The sequence below is a fragment of the Macaca mulatta genome, chromosome 15 (genome assembly GCF_049350105.2).
Source record: "Macaca mulatta isolate MMU2019108-1 chromosome 15, T2T-MMU8v2.0, whole genome shotgun sequence".
NCBI lineage: Eukaryota > Metazoa > Chordata > Mammalia > Primates > Cercopithecidae > Macaca > Macaca mulatta.
Window position 1 is genome coordinate 61027610 of NC_133420.1, and position 20071 is coordinate 61047680.

The 20071-nt window shown below is 47.7% G+C and overlaps 1 protein-coding gene across 3 annotated transcripts in view; it reads right to left on the reverse strand.

The window, feature by feature from the left end:
- The window catches only part of CCDC180 (coiled-coil domain containing 180), a 68589-nt gene that overhangs the window by 6482 nt on the left and 42036 nt on the right, over window positions 1-20071 (reverse strand). The window contains exons 22-33 of one of the 3 annotated variants that reach the window (XR_013404671.1): window positions 19694-19840; window positions 15455-15599; window positions 15160-15276; window positions 12441-12539; window positions 10041-10221; window positions 8239-8411; window positions 7887-7942; window positions 7690-7768; window positions 5990-6067; window positions 4388-4454; window positions 3429-3570; window positions 79-239 (exon numbers count right to left, since the gene is read on the reverse strand). Coding sequence is in view for 1 of the 3 variants with exons in the window: in XM_028835047.2 (XP_028690880.2) it covers window positions 79-239; window positions 3429-3570; window positions 4388-4454; window positions 5990-6067; window positions 7690-7768; window positions 7887-7942; window positions 8239-8411; window positions 10041-10160; window positions 12441-12539; window positions 15160-15276; window positions 15455-15599; window positions 19694-19840 (1384 nt within the window). In the remaining 2 variants the exon portion in view is untranslated. The remainder of the gene's footprint in view (window positions 1-78; window positions 240-3428; window positions 3571-4387; window positions 4455-5989; window positions 6068-7689; window positions 7769-7886; window positions 7943-8238; window positions 8412-10040; window positions 10222-12440; window positions 12540-15159; window positions 15277-15454; window positions 15600-19693; window positions 19841-20071) is intronic. The other 2 variants (XM_028835047.2, XR_013404670.1) reach the window with 2 other exon arrangements.

Here is a 20071-nt window from a genome sequence, read left to right on the forward strand (position 1 = left end):
TTCCCACAACCTGCCACCATTTCTGAACTCCCAGTTTCCCTGGTCCTGGAGTGGAAGGGCTCATCCTAAGGCCCTCACCTTTCTTTTCTCCAGCTGCTTCTGCTGTCCCTCAAACTGTCCTCGGATCTCCTTTACGGAGGTGCAAAACATTTTCCAGTGGTGCTCCTTGAAATTCTCCATCACCAGCCAACACACTTGGGGCAGCAGCTCCTCAAATCTCCTCATCTGGATCCGTAATTCTGCCAGAATTGTGGGTAAGAGGCCAAGGGAGGGAACAGATTAGAATCAAGTTGCAGAGGTGATCTCTACAACGAGGCCCAAAGCAGCTTCCCAAAGACAAAATATTGGTCTCCAATGTGGTAACAGCTATTCCATTGAAAGGGGTCCTGAGATCAAACCAGTATAGAAAATACAGGGTTAGCCAGTTGCAGTGGCTTACACCTGTAATCCCAGCACTTTGGGAGGCTGAGGTGTGAGGATTGCTAGAGACCAGGAGTTTAAGACCAGCTTGGGCGACATAGCAAGACCCTATCTCTAAAAAAAAATTTAAACATTAGCCAGGCATGATGGTACACGCCAGCTACTCAGGAGGCTAAAGTGGGAAGATTGCTTGAGCCCAGGAGTTTGAGGCTATGGTGAACTATAATTGCACCACACTGTAGTCTGGTCCACAGAGTGAGACCCTCTCTTTAAAATAAAATAAAATTAAAATAAAATAAAATAAAGGCTTAAATAAATTCAAAGGGCTTCTCCTATATACTCTGCAGACTTCTCATCTCATTTAAAATGCATGGTGTCTCTTGGCATTTTTGGCAAGTTCTCATCCATTATTTTGACTATTGCCTTGATTCTAGGTCTTCTTCTTTCTCTGTATCTCCAAATGGCTGTATGTTAGACCTGCTCTTTCATTCACGTCTCTTTACCTCTCTCCCATATTTTCATCTCTTTATCTTTCTGTGTTATATTCTGGTTATTTTCTTTGGATTTGTCTTCCAGTTCACCAACTCTACTTTCAGCTATATGTAACCTCGTAGTAAAGTAATGCATAGTTTTAAAATTTCAACTCTTAATTTTTCCTTCATAAAAGTTCTATTTTATTCTCTTTTATAGCTACTTGGTCACTTTCATAGTCTCTTGCTTCTTATTCATGTTTCCAATTCCCCTTTTATTTGACTAGAAGTGTATTATTTTATGTTCTGTGTCCAATACTTATAATATCTGAAGTCTTTGCTGGTCTCCTGCTGCCTCTTTCTCAAGGCATTTTATTTCCTTGTGTTTATGGGGATTTTGTTGCTCTTTGTTTATTACTGTGAGCTCTTATTCTGGGCATTTTATTTGTGGGAATCCTTTGAGGCCTGAACTGAAGGTAAGTTTTCCTAGAGAGAATTTGTTATATCTCCAACAAACAAGCTTCTGAACACCAAAAACTCAAGATCATTTTAAGCTCAGTTATTAGCTTGAGATCTTTTGGATGAGCCACAAAAGCAAAATTGAATTCATGTTTAGATAAGTGTGAATTATCTAAACATAAATTTAGAAACCACACAGGTACTGGCATATAGTTCTGGATTTCTCTTTGGAGTTTTTTTTTTCTTCACCCAGTACCATGGTTTTTGATAAAACAGTTTCCTTCTCATTGCTGGAGGGACAGAGGGAGGAGCTTGGTTTCCGTCTCATTTGCCTTACTCTGGAAGCCCTGTTGGGTTCCAGCTTTAGGTGGCTTGCTCCTTTTAGACTTCCCACTTTGGAGGTCTGTGGATTTGTCTCTTGTTCCCAATACCCTGGAGGCCATGAAAATAGAGGCTCAAGTTCACCTGGGAGTCAGCAAATGCCCCTAGGGCAATAACCAGGGTTACTACTCAATTTTTCACTCAGAGTTTATATTTTCACTTAATTTTTGGCTTTTGTGTGTTTCTCACTTTACAGATAGCTTTCTAATGCATTTAAAAGATTTTGTTACAAAAATATCTTATGCAGCATTTTACATGTTTTTAGTGGGAGACTGAATCCCCCATTAGCCTGCCAAGCTGCAGGAAATAGAAGTCTTCACTAGTTGTGAGTTTACCAGAGAGGGATGCAGTCTGCAGCATTTTCCAACCCCATTTGACCACGGAACCCTTGTTTTGAGGACGATCAGGTAGGATGGGATCCCCCAGAGTTCACATGGGGGAAATTCTGAGCTAGAGAAACACAACAATGCCTACAGTTTCAATTCCAGTCATTCAACAACCACAGCTACGAACACTATCACTGCTTAATTTCCTGCACATGCCAAGTCTGTGTGAGGGACTTAATCCTTCTGTGGTGGGTGTTATTAATATCTGCAGTCCACAGACAAGAAAACTGAGGCTTTGGCTGGGCGCAGTGGCTCATGTCTGTAATCCCAGCACTTTGGGAGGCCAAGGCAGGCAGACCATTGGAGGTCAGGAGTTCGAGATCAGCCTGGTCAATGTGGTGAAACCCTATCTTTACTAAAAATACAAAAATTGGCCAGGTATGGTGACATGTGCCCGTAGTCCCAGCTACTCAGGAGGCTGGGGCAGGAGAGTCTCTTGAACCCAGGAGACGGAGGTTACAGTGAGCCGAGATTGCGGATCACGCCACTGCACTCCAGCCTGGGCAACAGAGTGAGACTCTCCCTAAAAAAAAAAAAAAGAAAGAAAGAAAGAAAACTGAGGCTCAAGAGGTGAGATCATTTGGCCAAAGTAATACAGCTGGGAAGTGGCAGTGCTGGGTCGTGGCCCAGGTTTGGGTATCCCCTGAACTCTCCTCCTTCTACCCAGAGGGCCTCTGAAACTGCACAGTAGACCACAGCAAAGTGTGACAGATTCATACAATGGAATATTATTCATGGATAAAAAGAAATGAAGTACTAGCACCATCTACAACATGCATAAACCTTGAAATATTATGCAAAATGAGATAAGCCAGTCCCAAAGACTACGTACTATACAATTCTATTCTCATAAAAGTAAAGAATAAGGAAGTCTATAGAGACAGAAAGTAGATTAGTGGTTGCTTTAGGCTGGGGAGGGGCTGAGAGATGGGGTTTCTAAAATTGATAGTAGCGGTGCCTGCATAACTGTAAATAAACTAAAAACCACACTGAGTATACTACGCGGGTAAATTTTATGGTATGCAAGTATCTCAGTAAAGCTGTCAAAAATATCTGTAGAAGAAACAAGATATTTTTAGAGGTACAAATCACCATATTTCTCAAGAAAAGTCAACTTTTTTCTTGCGTGGTTGCATTTCCCCAGTAAAATCTGGTTATTGTTTTTACCTAATTTTAAGAGGTCAGCTTTTCACAGGGAAGCTCCTCTGCCTGCCCTAGAGGGGAGGATCCAGGCCACAAGGCCAAGGCTGAGCTCCATCACTGGCTTCACACCCTACCCGGCTCTCCATGCCTACCTGCTGCCTATACTCACCTATGAGGCAGGAGTTGTGGTACTTATTTGCCTGGCTCTGGTAATCCAGGATCTTTTTGCCGATGTTCTCGGCGCACTGGTCAAAGGTGTCATACATGCAATCAGGCCTGGTGACCGGGCGTTTTTCTTTACGGTAGAACTCCTGCCAGAGAGGGTGACCATGTGTGCGTGAGGACCCCATGGGACTCTGGCTCTTGCTCCTGGGATCCACCAGCCTGCCCTCACCTCCACACTCCCTAGCCTTTGCTCGTGGCTTCCCCTGTGGAGGTGACACAGGCAGACACTCCTTCTTCCCTGTCCGCACGTGTTGCCTCCCTGGGCCCACCTGGAGTGAGTGGGGCCATGGCCAGCCCTTGTTATTTCCTGAGTGACTGGTGAGAATCCTATTTATTCTTCAAGACCCAAATCAATGGAATCTCAAATTGGTGACCAGGTTGGGAGCTTACAAGGAAGTGCCAAGCTGGGTATAGGCTGCAGGCCACAAAGATGCGTGAGCCAGGGACCCTGCCCTGAAGGAGGCAGACAGACCCGTGGGAGGCAGAAAGGAGAACTCACCCACACCACGGTGCAGGGTGTGTGGGAACAGGGCACCGGGCAGCTTGTCTGGTGCCTGCTCCCACTGCCCCACCTCCTTCTGTGTCCCTGCCACATCTGTCAGCTTCCCACGGGGCCTGGGTGCCTTGGGGACAGAGGGTGGGCTTGTTCCTCTTGGCACACACAGTACCTGACATGCAGTTGGTGTCTTAAGAAATGTTTGGTGATCAATTAGATGAATGAATGAGGTTTGGTTTCTAGAAGGAAAAAAACTCATAGGGAGGTGACAGAAGCTGGGGAGCTGTGGTCATGGCGGGGATGGAATCCTCTCTTCCTCATTTTCCCCCAAGTGGCCATGATCAGCAGACTGCAGAAGGTAGCGGTGGCTTCCAGGGCGGGCACAGGCCATGGGTGGTAGTCCTCACCTCTGCAACCGCCAGCAGGTTCTCATTGCTTTCCCAGAGGAGGGTCAAGATGATCCCCTTAAAATCCCTGCAACACACAGGAGACAGATACCTGAGGGGCCTGGTCTAGACACACCAACATGGACAAAACCAAACGAGCAGAACTTTCCAAGTCCTCTGTTTTGGCCATGACACTCCTTGAAATTACTCACTGCTGCCCCAGGACCTCTGCACACTCTGATTCCACTCCATAACAGCAGCTAACTTTCTTCTCTTCTTGGTTGCATTTGTTCCTGCCCTTCCTCAGACCCCAGCTCAGCAGCAATTTCTGACCACCTGGTTTTAATGATCTTGGATTAATGCCCCCTCAGCCTTATGACACATGCCAATCAGGTGGATTTGGGATTGATTTATGTGACTGGCTGATTAACCTCCATCTCTCCCAGCAGACTGTGAAGGCCACCAGGTGTTTAAGATCATAAACGGGAGGCCATCAGGCCGAAACGGTTCCAGTGCCTGGAGTTTCTCGCTAGAAAACAAACCCAACTCAGAATGAATGGTCATCATCTAGGAAAATGAAATATAAGCTTAACCAATCAGAAACAGCCAACTAGGAACTTCTCACTTTAACCAAACAAATATTTTCTTTGCCTTCCTTCTATGAACACCTTATAAAAGGTTTCCCCTGGTGTTCCCTGAATCGCTTGGGGTCTGGCACTGCCCAATTCATGAATTACTGACTGTTCAAATAAACTCACCAACATTTTAATGTGCTTGAGTTTATCTTTTGACACAGGACATGGACCTGTCTGTACTTGTTCACCATGGAATCCCCGGCCCCATTGCAGTGCCTGCACCGGGCAGCGCCTCGATTAGCTGAAAGAATGATTACTCATAAATAGTAATCAAATGAACAGGACTTCATGCAGGACCAAACCTCCTCCTGCATCGAGCTATAAAAATTAGAGAGCCGAAGTATTCACGGTGCAGGAGCGTCCTTGGGTGTGGGACAAGGGAACTGTCTACCTGCCAGCTGGAGGCCACACCTGGGCTGCCTGATGTCACAGCCATCCTCTGCAAAGTTCATGACCCCAGAGATGAGGGTCCCAGGGTGAAAGGGCGGATGAGAGGGGGCCACTGTTTGGGGGGATCTCTAATACAGGGGGACAGGGAGCTCCTTTGTGGAACTTGACTTTCTTCGAAGGCTTTTCGTTTTCTGAACTTGGAATTTTGCTTGTTTGCTTGCAATGAAGCTCTACTAAGTTTAACTGCTTTTGTTTTCATCACTGGAGTTACAATAAAGGAAAAGAGAAATGGGGGAAAGTACTGAAAAAAAGTACAAAAAAAAAAAGCTCAGACCTCGAACGGGGTCTGCTGCCCTACCACCAGGGAATGCTTGTTAGCTTGGAAAATGTGAGATGTTGATGAAAATGTTTCTCAACAAATTCAGGTGAAATGGGCTGAGACAAACTGACCTTGACCTTTGCTATCCCCCCTCACCCCTCCTCTGCTTGGACCTGCCGTTCCCCTTTCTGATTTTTCCCCTCAGCTGAGTCACATTTGCTGCCCCTCCCAACCCAAAACAGGTTAAATGTAGTCAAAAGGAAAGGTGTTGTTACTCACTCAGCAGCAGGAGGAGGCTTGTCCCCAAGCACCTGGTACTTTCTCTCCATTTTGTTGAGCTTGGGGTGCCGTGTGAAGCTGTGGGACAAAGGTGGGTGGGTGGTCTGGAGGCCGTGGACAGACGCAAGGCAGGTCTGAGCCTGCAGGATCCCTGCCTGGGTTTCTGGAGGCATGGGGCCTGCCCGTGGGCAACCGGACTCCCATTTCTAGGTCCCAGCCCTTTGAGACGTATCCCTTCTTAACAGCTGTGAGTCTACCTTACCGTGGGTTGAAACCTTAACCACCTTAACTGCTGAAAGCCAACCACAGCTGCTGTGAGAGGGCGAGGGGCGGAGGTGCTCAGGCCCAGAAATTTGCATTCTTGCTTCCCCGTGATGAGGACCCAAAGGAAAAAAACATTGAGTCACAGGTAGGGTTGCTAGATTTAGCCATAACAATACAGTACGCCCATTTAAGTTTGAATTTCATATAAACAGAGTAATTTTCAGTATTAGTGTATCACGTGCAGCATTTGGGACATACTTATGCTAAAAAAATTAGGTGGTGTTGATCTGAAATTCCAGTGTAGATGGGCACCCTCTCTTTTATCTGGCAGCCCTAGTGACATGGACTTCGTTTTGTAACCTCTGAGAGACTGAACATGGAAACAGGTCATGGCCGGATCATATAAAAAACAGAGCTCTGTCCCGTGATGTGCAGCAACCTAATCAGGAGGCCGCCCCGCCTTAGCTACAAGAAACCCCCCAGGAAGTCAGCCTGCTCTAAGTCAGATTTGCAGGAAGTGAGATTGTCAACCCTGGGGATGGTCCAGGAAGCTACAATATCACCTATAATAGTAGGCCCCAAATGGCCAGGACTTAATAAATGACAGCTTCCCTAATGTTTGTCCTCATTTCCAACTTTGGGTCAACCAGAGAAAGCCAAACATGTTCCCTAACCAATCACATGGGATGCCCTGCTTTCCGTGGGCAGCCTCCAGCTTCCCCATGCTAGCATCCCCTAACCAGCGCACAGCTAGAGAGGAGGGTAATGCTTCCCACTCCTCTGCCTGCCCTGGGAGCTCTACTGAAACGCCCTGGATGGTGGCTGACTCTCTGCTGCGGTCAGGTCTGAGCCAATAGCCTTTGCTCTTCTCATATGGCTGGTCTTTGTTTCTTTCCTCACTGCACACAGCACGCATGCTCAAAAAGACCTTCTGGAGCGAAAGGCAAAGCAGGGATTCCCCTTGCCTTCTCAAAACCAGGAACGAACCCATGTCAACCAGGTTGACACAAAGAGCTAGCAAGTCTACTCAGCCACGGGGCTTCTGATATGCACCTTCCATAAAATCTGCATGTGGGGTAAACTTTGAGTCTAACGACCCCACTGAGACTTGGTGGGCAGGGTGCCAAGGACCAGAACCCTTTCTGCTCTGTGGTGTCCCTCCAGGAAAGCCATCTGCCCTGTCTTTCTAACCATGACCATGTGTGGAAGGTGGCAGGGCTGAGATCCATCAGCACCATGGACAACCAGCAAACCAAGGATGGCGCCTGACTAAAGCCGGCATCAGAGCTCACCCCTCTCTGCACCCTGTGGAGTCCCAGAGCTGTGAGCACTGTGGTGCCTTCTCAGGTAAAGCCTGGGAAAGCCATAGGTCGTCTCCTGCCTTTGTGTGGGGGGATGAACTGGGAAGGGGCGATTCTGGCTGCCCTGTGTCCTACCTGCTTGCAGAGGTGCCACTGGCGCTGGGCACAGCCTTCTTCCCAGAGTTTTCTGGCCGGCACCGATGTCGCTTGAAGCCTTTGGGTGACGAGGGCCCAGGACAGGAGCAGAGGACAGGAGGTGAGAATGGGCCACACAGTATCACCAGCCCCCGCCTCACTGCTGCCCTGAGACCCACAGGCCTGTGTGCCTCTACCTGTCTGGGACCGATCTTTGTCACAATGGTGGGTTGGCCATTTTGTGTTGGGAAGTCTGAAACCAAAGGAAAGGGTGTGAGCTCTTCTATGGTGACCATGGGGACAGCTCAGGCCGGGCTCTGAGCAGCATTCCAGTTAGTCCTCAGCACCACGTCAGTCAGTCCTGTCACGAGCCCCATTTCAGATGACGAACTGGGGCTCTGGGTGGGTAAGCCCTTTGCCTGAGGTCACAGGCTCTCAGGGGTGGACTCACGTGGGAACCCCAGTGTGTGGGGCCCCAAAGCTGGTCCCTGAAGGTCCAGGGCCAGGGCAGGGGTGGCAGGGCCTCAGGTGCACCCTGGGGCCACTCACTGTAGGATCTTCCTGATCACATCCACAGCTGGGTCTTCAATCAGGGGCTTCCCCATGCGGCTCAGCTGGGCGAAGGACTCAGGGGTGACCACATCTGGCTTGGCCTCCTCCTCAAGGGCTTCTGAAGATGTCAGGATGTCACTCTCTTGCTCCAGGTCCTTCAGGATGGTATTCTGCAGGCCAGAGAGAAGGGTCTGAGTGTGTAAGGACTGGCCCAGGTGCCAGCGAGGCAGCAGGTCGAATTCATGTTCCCTCCCACCCTGCCTCAGTGGAGTGGCTGCAGGCAAACTGACTGACCTCATTGAGCCACTGTTTTCTCCTCTGTAAAGTGATCTCCCTTACAAAGCCATTAATTCATTCATCCGTTTATTCATGCCTTTAGAAATGTTTCCCGGGTGCCTGCTCTTCACAAGCCTCTGCCCGTATTCTAGGAACACAGGGGCCAGGAGGCCATATATGACCCCTCCCGTCTCAGAGTTTGTGGTTTAGTCAGAAAAGACAGACATTTAACTTGCACTCATACCAATAAATGCTTCTCCAAAACTGGGACCAGTGCTGTGAAAGAAAAGTTCCAGTATCTTCTGTGAGATTGAAGTTAGACCTGCAGATGTGCCTGGTCAATGTTTTTGACCAAATGGATGAGGGAATGAATGCCAGGCTGAGTGAGTGGCCAACTCCCCTTGAGCAGGCTCCTAGAGAAAGTGTGGAATTGGTGCCCGCGGTGAGCACCTAGGCTGTTCTCTCTTTCATTCTGAGTCTCATCTTAGCAATGGCCTGTCAGTCCCTTGAGTGAAGGTCCTGGGAGACCTTCACTCAAGGTCTCCTAGTCACTCAATACCTTCATGCTAGACCCTTGGAGCCCCATTGCACCAGAGGTAGATGGATGCCTGGTGCTGGCTGCATGGTGGGAAGGGCCTCCCCATGGAAGGAAGGCTGGTTAAGGATTGGCAGTGAGAACAGGGCCTAGCATTGCTCTACTCTGCAGACATTGGTTCTCGGGCCCTTCCCTGGAAGTTGGCTGAGCATCTCAGCCCATTGTGAGGTGTGGGCAGGAGTGGGGGTGATGCAGGCTCTGCCCATAGAGGCTTGCAGTCTCAGGACAGACAGCCTCCGAAATGGAGACTCCACCGTGTGGTCTGCAGGCTGTTGGGGAAGTGGGAGGTACTATGGGCTAGGAGACCCCGACCCAGACCAGGGGGTGAGAGGAGGCTTGGTGGGGAGTGACATCTTAGGCAGAGTGAGAGGGATGAAGAGGCATGGAGGACAAGCCACAGAGGCTGCTGTGTGTCCAGTGAAAGGGTTTGGACTTTGCCCCAAGGGTAGGGGAGTGACATGGTCAGACCAGCCTCTTCCGGCCATATTCGGGGAACAGACCATGGGAGATGTGAGAGGATGTGGGCATCAGGCAGGCAAGAGGCAGGGGTCTGGATGAGGTGTTGGGGATGCCATGGGGAGAAGCCAGGGCTGCCCCTGGGTGCAGGAGGGAAGGAAGAGGCTGAGAGGTGGGACTGGCTTGAGATTCCGTGGATAGGGTGAGTGAGGGTCCTGATGGAGCAGGGGAGGTAGTGCCAGGAGCTGAGGGGTCTCCTCCGAGACCAATGCAAGGAAGTGGCCCATTGGGGACTCGAATCCAGCTCTGACTTCACAGCTTGTGATCTTTCCATGGCATCTCAGGAAGCCTGATGTCCTGCGGAGGCCTGGGATTCCCCTGTTCCCTTCAGCTCTGCTGAGCCCTGCAGGTCTCCTGGGAGCCCAGACAACAGCTCACCCACCCTTTCCTGCCACCCCATCCCATTCCTTACTGTAAAGACCAGTTCAGTCATGGACACCTTGTCCAGGCTGCAGTTAAGGTACTGAATCCTCTGGCTCAGTTTTTCTTTCCAAGTTTGGACGAAGCCGAGGAGTTCTTCTGTGGTCGCTGTCTAGTGAGAACAGGGAGGAAGAAAGCCCCAAGGAAGCAGACCGCAGGAGGGTGGGCAGACTCTGTGGGAAGTGCGGGAACAGGGGCTGGGCTGGTGAGGATGCCTCTTGGCTTGATGGAGGCTCCTCACATGCAGGGAGGGCCCTTGGGGATTGGGGAAGGCTGGGCTGGCTCTGCTAGGCGGCCTTCACTTCACAGTGAAGGACAGCGCGGCCTTCACTTCACAGTGAAGGACAGCACACCCTTCACTGATGGGGACATCAGGAGTTCTCTTCCTGGATCTATAGGTTCAACTCTGGGCAAACAACTTAAACTTGCTCAGCTTGGTCTCCCCATCTATAAGATGGGGACACAAAATATTCCCTAGGATCTCCTCTGGCTCTCACATTCTATGTTTAGAAGGAAACATTTGACCCAGGTGGCAAGGGCATGCAGGAGTGTGTAGGAGAGTGATCTGGCCATCTCCATGGCAATGTCTAACACTCCCTTGGAGCAGCACCCCACAGGTGTGCAGGAATGCGACTGCGAGGATCTTCCCTCTTGCCACACATTCAAGGCACACTCTTGTCCCCTAATCACCCCTCTGCAGACTGTCCAGCCAGCCTCCTCCGTCAACACAGGAATGCCCGCACACCCATGCCCACATGCTCCTCACCTGGCTGGGAGGCTGGGCAAGCCCCTGGCACCCACCTAACACCCTAACAGGAGAGGACAGAGCAGGGGGTGGGAGGTGAGGATGTGAGAGACTGGATCTTTCTGTTCTGGAGAGGTGGAGCTGCCTTAGAGAGCCTGTTGAAGAGTTACAGCTGATTAACCTCATCTTCCCCCTGCTTCCCATTAGAGGGCTCATAAGGGACATCAGGCAAGTCACAGGCAAAATATAGGAGCCACCTTTGCTCTGCACATCTGCACTGCAGGGCAAGTAATCTCAGTGGATGTGTGGAAACAAGTGCATGCATATACATAACAGGGTTTAGAGTGCCTCTGTGCAAAATGAGAATAGCGAGAGGGACATTTATTCTGCAAACTATGCTTTGTGGGTGTTTACGTTTCTTTAAAGAGTCATGCAATATACTATATAAGAAAAAGCAATAAAGACAGAAAAATGTCCTCTCAGTGCTAATAATACAACTGCAACTCTGAGTCACTGAAATGGTAGAGAAGACAGAGAATGGTGAAGAGAAAGCTTCCCACTGCAGAGCCTTCAGGCTGGGGTGTCTGGTTCTGGGAGCACCTGGTTGGGCTGTTAAGGAAAGGTTCCCGGGTGTGGCCTGGGCGACAGGCCAGGGAGGATCGAGTTGAGCAACTTTAAGTCATTTGCCCGGAGTTGAACCCGTAGATCCAGGAAGAGAACTCCCGATGCCCCCTGTCATTGAAGGGTGCACTGTCCTTCACTGTGCAGACTCGGGGACACAGTCGGGCACTCATGGCAGAAAAACAGGCACGTAGACATCCAGAGACCTGCTCTGAGGATCAGGGCCAGGCAGATGCTTGGAACCACACTCCTCGCAAACTCTGCTTCAATTCATACTTTAAACAGAGAAAACCAGTTTCTGTGCTATGATCAAAAGAAGCAAGTGAGGCCGGGTGCGGTGGCTCACACCTGAAAACCCAGCACTTTGGGAGGCTGATGTGGGCGGATCAATTGCGGTCAGGAGTTTTGAGACCAGCCTGGCCAATATGGTGAAACCCTGTCTCTACTAAAAATACAAAAATTAGCCGGGCATGGTGGTGGGTGCCTGTAGTCCCAGCTACTTGGGATACTGAGGCAGGAGAATCACTTGAACCCGGGAGACAGAGGTTGCAGTGAGCTGAGACTGCGCCACTGCACTACAGCCTGGGTGACAGAGTGAGACTTCATCTCAAAAAAAAAAAAAAAAAAAAAAAAAAAAAAGTGGAAAGTCAAACAAAAAGTGGTTGTTCAGGGGGCAGGGCCCTGCTTCTGTTATACTTCTGGGACTGAGTTCTCCTTATAGCAAGGGACACCTGGTGACATCCCAAGGGAGTGAGGTCAGAAGAAGGCAGACTCAGGCCTCCCCCAACTCTAGACACTACTCCATGCTTGCCTGGGAGGGCCTGGGGGTGGAGAACAGTGGCTGCTTTCTCTTCTGTTCCTTTCTTCATTCCATGAAACAGGGGTTAAGTAGGAAGGCTCAGAGATGTCCCCCCATCCCACCTTGTGCTGGAGAAATGCTACACACACATATAAGTTTATTTCACATTTATGATTCTAGCATGATATATCTTTATTATTCACACGCAGAATCTATTGAACACTTACGGTTTTCTCTCCCCTGGACTCTTGACAAGTTTTTATCTTGTTCTGAAGCTGTTGCAGAGAGAAATTTAATCCATTTGTTTGTGAATTGGATTTTGCCACCTAGAAAACCAGAGGTTCCGAGATTTTGTTTCTAGAATACATATTGTGATCTGGGAAATGTTCTGTGAAACATACCATCTGAGAAACTGATTAAGCACGGAAAAAAATGAAATCAGGGGAAAATATGCAGCTTTACCAGACACTAGATTGATACAAATTACAAAGATTTTTTTTCCTCTCTCAAGTAAGCTTCAAGCAAAATCGGCACCCCAGAGTGTGGTGAGGGAGTTGGGAGGGCAGGCTCCGCTTTAGCAGTGCAGGGCCAAGACTGTAGAGACTCCCTGGAAAGCTTCGAGAGCCACAGAAAGGTCATGCTCTGACCCAGGACTGTGGCTTCCAGGAGGCGCCCTAAGGATGCAGTCAGATTGTCCTGGCAAGTGCACAGGCTCTGCTCCAGCAGTGCAGGGCCAAGGCTGGAAAAACTCCCTGGAAAGCTTACAGAGCCATAGAAAGGTCATGCTCTGACCAGGACTGTGGCTTCCAGGAGGCGTCCTAAGGATGTGGTCAGACCGTCCTGGCTAGTGCACTTCTCACAGCATCACCTTTCATAACAAGAAGCGAAATTCACCAAATGTTCCTCCAGAAAGGAATGCTTAAGTAAAATGTCAACACATCCATGACAGAGATGCCATCAAAATAGTGTCTTTGCGGAATATTTAAAGATTATACAGCTTATAAAACTGGTATAGATAGCAAGCAGCCAATTATGGCATATCCCCATCTTTTCATGTATAGAAAAAAAGCTTAAAAAATAAATTGAAATCTTAAACAGGGGTTATGCTGTGTGGCAGAATTATGGTTTACTCTCTGTTTTGTATTTGTTCTATATTCCCAGTATTGTCCATGATGGAAATGTATTTTGTTTATCACAGGTGTTAGATATTTTGAAATGCAACCCCTGTACACCATGAACAGTCCCCAAATATCAACTCAGAAAAAAGAATCAGTGCCAGCACCAGCTGGAGGCCCATTAGGAATATGCTCCTCAAACAAGAGTGTGGTGACATGCCCTGGAGCCGTGGGCTCTGCTGCCTGCAGCTGCCTCCTGCTCCTTCTGGAATGACTGGAAGCCGGTCCTGAGAGGTTCATCTGGGACCTCCACCAGAGCCTGCCTGTATTAAGGATTCACTGTGCTCCAGGGACTATGTCATGAGTTTAGCACATATCAGCTCCTTTATCGGTGCCATAATATTAGGAATTGCTTTTATGATTCCCATTTCACAGATGGATGAATTAAATGCTTCTTGGGGTGAAAGGGGCAGGAAGCTGGGTCTGGAGTCCCTATCTCAGAGCCTGGGATGCCAGCAAACCCTTCTTTTATCGAACTGTACTTGCCACTCCCAAAAGACAAGGCTGTTCTCCTCACCTCCGCTTGTCCTAGCCCTAGTGGGTCCTCAAACATTGTTCCCTGAGTGGGCATTGACCTATGCCGATAACCCAGGCCCTTCATTTCCAGTGTACCCCAAGTCCCTCCCATCCCACTTCCACTCAGCTCTGGAATCAAAATGTGTCCCTGCGGACATTGTGCCCAGGCCATGAGTCTCTCTCCCTCAGCCTCGCACTTCTGCCTCACTCCTACCCACCTCCAGCCTTTCTGTGGTCAGCAGCCAGGACCCCCACCCTCCAAGTTTAGCCCGGAGCATGCAGCCCCACCTGAACCCTTCCCAGGCCCCCACTGCCTCCCCACTGGTGCTCTCCAACCACAGAGCTCCCTACTCTCTCCCTTGCACTCTTGCAGTCCTGGGCTCCAGCCCCCTGGACTTTCTCCAGCATCTCTCCAGAACGCTTCACTCCTTACCGCCTACCTGGCTGGGTCCTACTTCTCCCTCAAGCCTCTGGAAGCCCCACTTTCTTAGCCCAGGTTAAGTTCTCTGGCCCCTCAATCCCCACGCAGCCACCTTCTCCTTCTGTTGCACGCGTGGCCTGTTTGTGGTTAAGGCCGTAAGCTCTGGTGTCAGTCAAACCTGGGTTCACATTTTGACTTTACCCTTTAAGAGCTCTGTATTCCTACCTAAGTCACTAAAATGCTGCCTCAGTTTATCTCTAAAATGGGGATAAAAACAGTACTTGCCTCCTATAGTTCTTGTGAGGACTAACACAGCTAATCAAAGCAAGTTGCTCAGCAGGATGAATGGTGCTCAATAACTAGTAAACGTTAGTGGTTATTAAGATTTCATTTTTGGCCAGGCACAGTGGCTCATGTTTGTAATCCCAACACTTCGGGAGGTTGAGGCAGGAGGATCGCTTGAGCCCAGGAATTCGAGACCAGCCTGGGCAACATAGGAAGACTCCATCTCTACAAAAAATAGAAAAAATTAGCTGGGCATGGTGGCATGTGCCTGTAGTCCCAGCTACTTGTGGGACTGAGGTTGGAGGATTGCTTGAGCCCAGGAAGTTGAGGCTACAGTGAGCTGTGTTCACGCGACTGCACTCCAGTCTGGGTGACAAAGCAAGACCCTGTCTCAAAAAAAAAAAAAAAAAGATTGTTTCTGTCTTCCTGGCTGGAGAGCAAGTCCCACGCACAGGACAGAGACCACACTGGCCTTCCAGCACTGGGGACAGTGCCTGGTGTGCAGGTGTGTGTGATAAAGATCCTTGATGAAGAATGAACCTATCCTACCTGGCACTTGATGTGCACTTGCAGATTCGTCAGCAACCGCTGGATTTTCTCTATGAAAATAAGGTCCACAGACAGGTTATGGAATTTGCTTTCAAACTTGTTGATGACATCATTGGCCTGCACAGAGAGATAAAGGGTAAAGGACAGGGGCTTAATCTGGACCTTTTGGACTCTGAAAGAGGAGGGGGACAGGCCCAGTGAATGGTTGGATGGAGGGCTTAGCCCTCCCTTCAGAGGGAGTTGAGCAAGGGATACTGTGGAACCGGTTGGCCTGGGGCCTGGCTGGGGGCCCCACCTGGTCCAGGTACTCGTTCTCCATCTTCTCCATGTTGAGCATGATGACACTGTCAACCAACTCTATCCGGGCAGCTTCCTTCTCCAGTCGGTGACACAGTGAATTGATTTCTTTAGGAGAAAAGTTGCCTCCCTCTGAAAACAATCTGAAAATAATCAGAGAGAAATAAAAGCCACGGATCAGACCTGAGAGTTCTCATCTATCCCAAATACTGTGGCTGACACACACTTTTAATCTAGGCTTCCGGTTAGAGTTCCAGATGTGGCAAAACGAATGCAGATAGCTTAAGGACAAGAGTAGGATTCATAAATGGTGCAGAATTTCCATTTTTGTCAGTTCATCAGGTTGGAGACCCTAACAGACCCAACTGAAACAAAATTCAAAATAAAAATAGCTTTCTTGGAACTGTGTAAAGGTAAGAATTCCACATAAACTTGCCAGGCGTGGTGGCTCATGTCTGTATTGCCAGAATTTTGGGACACTGAGGCAGGAAAATCACTTGAGGCCAGGAGTTCAAGATTAGCCTGGGCAACATAGCATGACCCTGTCTCTACAAAAAGTAAAAAAATTAGCCGGGTGTGGTGGCATGTACCTGTGATTCCAGCTACTTGGGAGGCTGAGGTGGAAGGATTTCTTGAGCCTAGGAGGGAGAAGTTGCAGTGAGCCGAGATTGCGCCACTGCACTCCAGCCTGGCTGACAGAGTAAGATTCTACCTCAAAAAAATAAAATAAAATAAAAAATTCCAGATGAAGTGACACTAGAAGGGAGCTTGGGATGTGGGCAGCACCAGAAGCCAAGACTTTGCACCAGAGCCTTGGAGTTTCAGTCTTGATGACTGCACAGGTGAAGGGATAGCCTAGAGCTGGATCCAGAGGACAACCCTTGCATTATAAGACTGAGGAAGGAACAAATCCACCAGATACCAGGACTCTCACCTGTCTAGATCCAAGGGCAAAGAGGACAGAAAAGATCTCTCTCCCCTGAAAATTAATCACACAAACTAGACTTCACATACATTTACAAAATGAATTCATGTTCTCTGGAGTGACCCAAAAAACCTCAAGCAGAGAATTCTAATTGGTCCTGGGTAGGTAATGCTCCCTGGCTACCCAGCAGAAACAAATAAGGATTCTCTCTGAAGGAATGCAATGCCCAGTCCAGGCCTCAAAGAATGCCACAGATAAAGTCCCAAGGAAAATGAGTGACTCGTAGCTTAAAAAATTGATAAGGAATCAAGATACAAGATACCATGCATGAAAAACAGTGAAACAATAGAGAACAGAAACTGACCTCCCCCAAACCCTCAGATATTAGAAATATCAGATATAGACTATAAAATAACGAGGCTTAAGATGTTTAAAGGAATAAAAAGTAAGCTTCAAAATATGAACAAGGAGCAGGCAGTTTTGAAAAAGTATCAAATATAATTATAAATGGGCAGAGAGTGGTGGCTTACACCTGTAATCTCAGCACTTTGGGAGGCAGAGGCGGGTGCGTCACTTGAGGTCAGGCATTCAAGACCAGCCTGGCCACTATGGTGAAACCCTGTCTCTACTAAAAATACAAAAATTAGCTGGGCATCGTGGCACATGCCTGTAGTCCCAGCTACTCGGGATGCTGAGGCAGGACAATCACTTGAACCCAGGAGGTGGAGGTTGCAGTGAGTGGGGACTGTGCCACTGCACTCCAGTCTGGGTGAGAGAGTAAGACTCTGTCTCAAAAAAAAAAAAACAAACAAAAAAAACATATATATATATACACACACACACACACACACACACATATATACACATATATGTATGTATCTACAAATGGAAGCTATAATAATTAAAATTGAAAACTCAATGAACAGATTTGCAGGAGGTTCAACATAGTCACAGAGTGAATCAGTGACTAGGAAAAATAATACAAAGAAATTAGCTAGAATGAAGCTAAAATATGCAAGACGGATGCAGAGATAGGCAAGGTAGAGATGATTAACATGTCAAATTATAGTTCTAGTTTTTGCTACTTTCCAAATTTTCTTTAAAAATTCTATTTTTATAATCAGAAAAATCTTAATATTTAAAACAAATGCAAGCTTTGTAGATACTGACACGGAAGGTGCCCACTGGTGGGGCTCAGAAAATGATACCAAAAATGTGCTACTTTGAACTTAAAACTGAGAGTCTTTGGGGAGCAGCAAACGCAGGGAAGAGCTTTCTCTAAAGTTCACCTATCTACCTAAAGGCTGGATCCTCCAGAAGATACTCAACTGTTGTGAATCCCTTCCCCAGATAACTCATCAACCAGGAGAAACTGATGCATAGTTGTAGGAAGGAGGACTGGAGTTGACACCACACCCAGAGCCCATACAGAATTGGTCCCAGGCTATTGTCTGTTCTTTGGGTCCATTAATCTCCCCTAAACATCATTTACCCTTCCACTAAAATTTCCTACATCTCCCATTTCTCACTCTCCTTTGAAGAGGATATTTAAGATTCAACCACTTGGCCTTTGTTTGAGTTTCAAACTTTGTGTGACACTTGCACGTTAATAAATTGGTGTGTCTTTTTCCCATTAATCTGTTTATCGTCTTTATTGTTTTATTGTTTGTTTGTTTGTTGTTGATGTTGTTGTTGTTTTGAGATGAAGTCTCGCTCTGTCTCCCAGGCTGGAGTGCAGTGGTGCGATCTCAGCTCACAGCAACCTCCGCCTCCCAGGTTCAAGCAATTCTCCTACCTCAGCCTCCCAAGTAGCTGGGATTATAGGCGCCTGCCACCACGCCCAGCTAATTGTTGTATTTTCAGTAGAGACGGGGTTTCTCCATGTTGGCAAGACTGGTCTCGAACTCCTGACCTCAGGTGATCCACCCGCCTCAGAATCCCAAAATGCTGGGATTACAGGCGTGAACCACTGTGCCTGGCCTTGTTTTATTGGCTCAAATTGTTGAAACTTCAGGGGTGGAAAGAAAGTTCCTTTACTCCCTACATCACCATGATTTGGAGATGGTGGTAGTGGGGGGCTGTGGGTCAGCGTGTGTACTAGTATTCCATTTCTGTACAAAACTAATAATGTTTTGCTCATGTATACATAAGTACAGGCACATAGAAAATATATTTTTGGAGGGCTTGCACTTTGTACTTTATATACAATCTGTTTGATTATGCTGTAATGATTAAAAGATTTGTGATTTTTAAAATAGCATAAGCCTTAAAAAATAAATATAGCCTTTCAAAAATGTCAAAGACTAAATCTAGGATTACTTTCATCCAGGATTCAGATTGCAGGGGTAAAAATAAGGGGAAAGAATGGCCAATAAACACATGGAAAGGTTAACATCATTAATTGTCAGGGAAATGCAAATCAAAACCACAACATAGAAACACCTCACACCCATTAACAGGTCTATTATAAAAAACAAAAAACACCAGAAAGTAACAAGCGTTGGTGATAATGTAGAGAAATTGGAACCCTTGTGCATTGCTGGTGAGAATGAATATGGCGCAGCTGCTGTGGAAATAGTATGAGGGTTCCTCTCAAAGTTAAACATAGAATTACTGTTTAATCCAGCAATTCCACTTCTAGGAAATAACCAAAATAATTAAAACCAGGACCTTCAACAGGTATTTGTACACCAATGTTCCCACCACCATTATTCACAATAGCCAAAAGATGGAACCAACCCAAATGCCCATCAAAGATGAATGGGTAAACAAAATGTGATCTATACACACAATGGAACATTAGTCAGCCTTAAAAAGGAATGATTTTGTGACACATGATACATGATACATGGATGAACCATGATACATGGATGACACATGATTTTGTGATACATGACACATGATACATGGATGAACCTTGAAGACAATATGCTAAATGAAATGAGCCAGACAAGAAAAGGACAAATATATGATTCCACTTATATGAAGTACCTAGAGTTTTCAAATTCATAGAAACAGAAAGTAGGGTGGTGGTTGCCAGGGGCTGTGGGGAGGGAGGAATGGGGAGTTCTTGTTTAATGGTACAGAGTTTCAGTTTGGGAAGATGAAAAAGTTCTGGTGACCAATGGTGGTGATGGTAGCACAACGACCAGGATATCCTTAATGCCACTGATCTGTGCACCTAAAAATGGTTAAGAGTTAAGTTTGATGTTATGTATATTTTGTCAAAACTAAAAATTAAGGGGGAAACAAGACCACATTCCAATAGAGAAACTCAGGTGGCCTGAACAGGCCCTGGACACTGGCTCCCACCTGCAGTGTTTGATGAACTCAATATTTGAGTAGCGGAGTTTGCCCAGACTCTCCTCCAAGTACTGCCGGAAGCTGCGCAGGGACACCTGGGTGACATCAACATAGCTAAGCAACTCCTGGTGCAGTGTGTTGCTGAGAATGACCAGCCTGTGGGAGACAGAGGAGGAACAGGACAGTGATGGGGGACAACCCTGGGGGACAAAGGAGGGGCAGGTGGTGATGGTGATCAGCCTAGGGGATGTGGGAGGGGCAGGTGGTGATGATGACCAGCTTGGGGACACAGGAGGGACAGGTGGTGATGGTGAGCATCCTGAAGACATGGGAGGGGAAGGTGGTGATAGGTGACCTTCCTGGGGACACAGCGCTGATGGGTGACCA